This window comes from Triticum dicoccoides, chromosome 4A (genome assembly GCF_002162155.2).
Source record: "Triticum dicoccoides isolate Atlit2015 ecotype Zavitan chromosome 4A, WEW_v2.0, whole genome shotgun sequence".
NCBI lineage: Eukaryota > Viridiplantae > Streptophyta > Magnoliopsida > Poales > Poaceae > Triticum > Triticum dicoccoides.
This window is the reverse complement of record NC_041386.1, coordinates 91,602,974-91,609,099: the sequence shown is the minus strand read 5'-3', so window position 1 is coordinate 91,609,099 and position 6,126 is coordinate 91,602,974. Positions and strand designations below refer to the sequence as shown.

Below are 6,126 nucleotides of genomic sequence, written 5' to 3'. Positions count from 1 at the left end.
GTTGAGGATTCCCTTGTCCGTGCAATTATTGCAGAAGATTGAGATTGCGTCTTCCTCGCGGCAGTCTCTTATCCTGTTCCTAACCAGGAGGAATCTGACCCAGTAATGATGTACTATTTCTTCGGACTCTTGCCTGATTTGGGATAGATCGCTTATGTTCGGGTGGGTGGGTGGAATTAAATCCGAAGCCTCACCCAATCTGAGGCTCAGAGGCCGAGGAATTTCTGAACTCGAAAATTTGGATTCCTGGATGTTGTCCAATGAATCCAGCCCGTCGCCTGACTCTAAGTTCAGGTCTTGAGTGATATCCTCCCCTCCGCGGGTATCCGGCTTGGAGGGATCGGGAATCCGGACGTAGCTAGTCCTTAAGATAGATGAAGGGTCGCCGCACTGTCCCTCTACCACGACAACGTGATGGGTGACTTGGGGAGAGTTAATCTCTTTCAAATCGGGTTTAGGCCCAATCTGGTCGTAATCCGTAGCGACTCCCAGGGCGGGATGCGATCCAAGAGCTCGTTTATGGAGGAGAGCTCTATTGGATCTAACTGCTCGGCGAGTTCCGAGCTGACATGAAGATTGTTTTCGATGGCTCGAGAGGTCATCGTCGGCGCAGAAGTCGAACAGGCGGTCATAAGAAAACCACCTAGCCGGAGGGTTTGGCCGACAGCCAAAGCTCCCTTAGCAATGGTGCCGTCTTTAAAAACGGGGCGAGACATCCTTCCTGATGGCGACGACACAAAGGAACTCTCAATAAAAGCACCAATGTTGGTGCCAAAACCGGCGGATCTCGGGTAGGGGGTCCCGAACTGTGCGTCTAGGCCGGATGGTAACAGAAGGCAAGGGACACGAAGTTTTACCCAGGTTCGAGCCCTCTTGATGGAGGTAAAACCCTACGTCCTGCTTGATTAATATTGATGATATGGGTAGTACAAGAGTAGATCTACCACGAGATCGGAGAGGCTAAACCCTAAAAGCTAGCCTATGGTATGATTGTTGTTCTATATGTTGTCCTACGGACTAAAACCCTCCGGTTTATATAGACACCGGAGAGGGTTAGGGTTACACAAAGTCGGTTACAATGGTAGGAGATTTACATATCCGTATCGCCAAGCTTGCCTTCCATGCCAAGAAAAGTCCCTTCCGGACACGGGACGAAGTCTTCAATCTTGTATCTTTATAGTCCAGGAATCCGGCTGAAGGTATAGTCCGGCCATCCGGACACCCCCTAATCCAGGACTCCCTCAGCGAGCATGATGACCGGGGTGGAGATCATGAAGGTGGATCTCAATACCGTGTCGCCAAGGAAGAGGCCGTGGTTCTAGAAGTTGCAGGCCAACATGCTCAAGTTCACCGACGAGTGATCTCGTGGCCGCGAGTGACTTCCTTTTTTGTATGTCGGCTTGTGTGCTGGCCTGACCACGGGGCCGCGATGGCGTGATCGAACTCAAGTTCCACTTTTTTGTGTGCCGATTCAAACAAACAAAAAACGAACAAAAGTTGCTCTACATATTTGATGTCGTTCCTTTGATGAACTGCATTGGAGTCCATGTCAAAGAAAAAAAGAAACGGACTGCAAGGAAAACCAAAGGAAAACTAAATCGAGTCCGGCAAGGTACCAACCGATGAACCGAGTGGAACCGTGCAACCGATTACTACCCGTAAACGGCGGCGAACTGGCAAGCAACAAACACAAAACAGAAGTGCACGTCTGCGCCGCAAAGGAACGCCAACCCGAACTCACCCACAGCCCCGCCCGCCAGGCAGATCCCAGACGGAGATCAGGCCCCGTCCGATCCGCCCGCGACCTTTCCCCCAACCCCGCCCCGCTCGTCGGCGGCTGTCTGCGCCGCCGCCCGCCGCCCGCCGCGGCGTCGCTTCCCAAGTCCAACAACCTCCCGATTCGGCCGCGCGGTTGCAATTCCCCACTGACGTCTCCCGAATCATCGCGCCCCCGACGGCCGCGGGGATGAACCGGATCCCGTCCGTCTCGCTGCGGGGCGACGCGGCCGAGGCGGGCGCGGCGGCGGCGCCCGACCCCGCGGCGCTGGCGCGGTGGGCGCGGGCCTTCTGCATCATCCGCTTCGACCTGGAGCGCGGGCAGCTGGTGGAGGCCTGCTTCCCGCCGGACGCGCTCGCCCACGGCGGCCTCGACCGCCTCGTCGCCTTCTCCTCCTTCCCGGACTCCATGTCCCACCACCTCCCGCGCCACCGCTCCTCCGTCCACGACTCGCTCTTCTCCTTCCGTCTCCCGGACCCATCCCCTTCCGCCGCGGGCTCCCGCCGCGGCTTCCTCTACGGCTTCGTCTTCAACCGCCAGCGACAGGACGAGCGCCTCCCCCGCGGCGGCGAGCAGAAGTCCGTTGTCATACTCTCACACGCGCCCTACTCTTCCCTCTTCCGCCTGCTGCTGCAGATCCTTGGCCCCCTCTGCTTCGACATAGGCCACAACGCGCTGACAATGGTGGCGTCGCACGTTGCCGCCTGGCCGGCACCGTCACCAGGGTGCCCCATGGAGCTCCCCATTGGCAGCGCCGCGCTGCGGGTGCACCTTCCGCCCGCGGCCGACGACCCTGGGCCGCCGCCTGCGCTGTTGCCGGCGAACCCCTCGGTGCCGTATGGGCTCTTCCACGATGCTGATCTGTTTGCTGCATTTCGTGGCTTGCTCCTCCACCTGTGGACTCTCTGGGAACTCATGGTTGTTGGTGAACCCATACTGGTTGTGGCGCCATCACCACCTCAGTGCTCCGAGGCTGTGGCTGGGCTTGTTAGCCTTGTTGCTCCAATCTTGTATAGTGTGGACTTCAGGCCGTACTTTACTATTCATGACCCGGACTTCGCTCGCCTTAATGCACTTGCAGAAGGTGAGGTGTTCCCACCGATGGTGCTCGGGGTGACGAACTTGTTTTTCCTGAGGAGCCTTAAGAGTGTTCCAAATGTGGTGTCCGTGGGAAGCCCGAATCCAGATTCTACTAGGGTGCTCCCAGCAGGTGGGCAATCACCAACATCAGCAAATGGATCCAATGGGACACCTGTGAGGTTCAAACTTGAAAAACTTGCAATCAATAAGTTTTCGCCCACTGGTCTATTGAATTCAATCAAGTTGAGAAGAGAAGGCCCTCTTTCCCTCATGACAGAGCATAAAGAGGCGCTATGGAGCACATATGTGCCAACTACAAAGCCCGACACCTCTGTTCTAAATAGACTCATTGATGCCGGTGTGTCTCCGAGAATTGAGGAGTCCATGTCAGTCGTCAACAATGAGATATTGAGGCGGCATTTCTTGGAGTTAACGACCAACTTCCTTGCGCCTTTTGGGCCATATCTGAGAACTACAACACCACTGGAAGGGAGTTCTCCATTTGTTGATCCACCATTACTTCCACCATTTCACGCAGATGAGTTTGTCAATGGTTTGGCTTCTAGAGGTCCAGGGAAATTTTTGTCGAAAAGGATGAAGTCCAATTGGTTGGATTTATATAGGTAAGCCGTAAGCCAGAACCACATTTATTTGGCAAAACATTTTATGAATTTTTAGTTTGAATTACTTCGCAAAACAGGGATTCACAAGCTAACATTTCCATTTTTGCTTCACCAATGATTTTTATCAGAAAATTCTTGGAAGGCCCTAACTTCATGCCTTGGTTCCGACAAAGACGTTCTGCTGCAGAGCAAGATCAGATAAGGTTATGGAGGCAAGCTCGCATGAATGTTGATATTGAGAAGTTAATGTCAAAGATGTCTGAGTTGGAGAGGATTGATTCTTTTAATGTTATTGAGCGGTATCTTCTCAAAGAGATGGAGGTAATATTTGTTCTGATGCTTTCTTAAGTTAACTGTCACTTATAAAAATAAATAGATCGTTAATAGTTATGGAGATTTAAGTAAGAAATCCTTAATAGTAGTCGTTTTCTGTTAGGACAAACTAAGAAGATAAGCTCATGAACAACTCACATTATTGATAATTCAGTATATGTGCATAACTAAGACTGATCGATCTAAATCATAAGCTTTTTTCTTTTGACAAGGACTGCCTACACCTGCTATAAGCTTTAGGCCAGCACGAAAAGCAGGATGAATGCCTCAGTTCAACGGGCACATAAAGGAAGTTAAGGGAAATAGGATAGCCATTTTGGAGATGACACTTTAGGAAGTTATGATAAGATCTCTAAGTAGTTCTATGCAAGAAGAGGTCTATCCGTAGAGGACACTAGCAGCCTGCCAGGTCACCACGACAGAGATTGAAAAGAGAGTTTGAGTTTGTTTAGTTAAGGAAGATTTTGAGTTGGTTAGTCAATGCATGGGTCTCCAATTAAGCTAATTTCAGTTTGTTTAGTCATGGTCTCATGGAGTCTAGTACTGGTCAAGGCTGTGCTATACAAGCAAGTTGATGTATCTTTTGATCGATCAAAGCAAAGAATCAATAGTGTAAGTCTTAATAGCCTCAGAACCTCACTGCCGCGGTAGGGATTAGGCCCTGCAGTGATAAATTAGGGTGAGTGCCCATCCTCGATCTTTGTCCCCCGGACCCTTATCCTACCAAAATCCATATCAAAATAAGAATTACACTCGCGGTCATATATCCTATTGGTAGATAGGATGCAACCTAACATGTATGTTATGCCTTGTACTTATGTCTACTTCCTTGGTTTGACTGAATTATCCTTTCCTCTTATGATACATTGAACTTTAGGAACTAAACTTTGGAAGTTCGGTAATGATATGTTATAATGATTATTTGAGTGATTCCATAGTTTACTTTTCTGTAGCATAGGGCTAAATGTCGTAATACTCAGCAGCTCTCCTAAAAAATGATTCAGATCACTGAGACTTGCCACATATACTAAAAGGAACACGACTGGTTTTCTTGCATTTAATCAGATGCACCCTTAATACTTTTTTTTTCTTGAATATACACCCTTAATACTTCATGCAATACATGCAATTTCCTGCAATAAAATCCAATGAGGTTCCTACTTTATAGCACACCAATCTGTACTCTATTATGAGTTTGCCATTTAATTAGCTTACAGGAATGTTGCACCAGAAAACATTAATCAGTCTATGCTGAACTACAGATTAACTAGGAAATGATCATTTTGAGTATGAACTATTCTGGTATATGAATACGGTTTTAGTTGAACGAACCACATGTTTTGTCTGACTGGTTTTGTTGATTTTTTCTTGCAAGAAATCAAACCGAGTGGCAATGGAATAGAGTTAAATGTTAAAGTCATGAAGTTTAGCATAACATGACTGCACTGGGATTTCGTTCTGTCTTCACCTGCGAATAACCGCCTTCGGTAATCGGTAGTAACGGCACTGGGTTTTGATGTAATAAACAATAAAGCATTAGGCCAACTCCAAATGGCAACCCCCAACGGACGTCCGTTTTGTCCGGATTTTGTCCATTTTGGTCGGCAAAACAGACACGCACGTCCGCTAGCGGTCGTCTGGCCGTCGGTGCGCCCAACTGGCCGCCGCATCCCAAATATTGTCCGCTTTTGGACTTGCAAATTTGACCCAAATCTAACCCAAATAGACATTGCAAATAATTTAAAAACATTAATATAATACATAAACGTCCACAAAGTCCAGTCCAACACATTTTAACTAAACTTAAAATTAAAAGGACACTAAAAAAACTAGATAAGGGCCGTCGCCGCCACGGCCGTCGTCGTTTAGTTGCCGTCGTGGTCGTCCTTGTCGCACGTGAGGTCGATGTAGGGCGGTGGCGTCCATAGGTGGGCTGGTGGCCCCTGCCAGGCGGGAGGCGCCTGCGGAGGCGCCCGCACAACCTCTAGCCGTGGCGGCGACGGTGACCACGTGTCCGCGCCCACCCACACAGGCGGCATGGACATGTACTCCGTCGTGCACGGCACTGTCTTCGTCTACGAGCAGGACTGGCCGACCAAGGCCGGGTTTCATGTCGCGGGCTCCTTCGGCACCTCCTTCTGCATGTCCTCCATGGCCTCCTCCTTGACCACGGCGTCGAGCTCCGGGGTGCCGACATCGCCGGCCGCGGAGAGGGCCATCATCTCTCCGAGGTCCTCCCATTGGGCCTCGTGGGTGCGGATGGAGTCCTCCATCACCCGCCTCATGAGCTTCGCCTCCTCCTTGGCAGTCATC

The 6,126-nt window shown here is 50.2% G+C and overlaps 1 protein-coding gene across 1 annotated transcript in view; it reads left to right on the top strand.

Annotated features, from left to right (window-relative positions):
- Positions 1-1,703: 1,703 nt before the first annotated feature.
- The window catches only part of LOC119285172 (protein DENND6B-like), a 6,877-nt gene continuing 2,454 nt past the window's right edge, over positions 1,704-6,126 (top strand). Inside the window, exons 1-2 of the mRNA XM_037564403.1 lie at positions 1,704-3,480; positions 3,609-3,801. Coding sequence (XP_037420300.1) covers positions 1,967-3,480; positions 3,609-3,801 — 1,707 coding nt within the window. The 5' untranslated portion in view covers positions 1,704-1,966. The remainder of the gene's footprint in view (positions 3,481-3,608; positions 3,802-6,126) is intronic.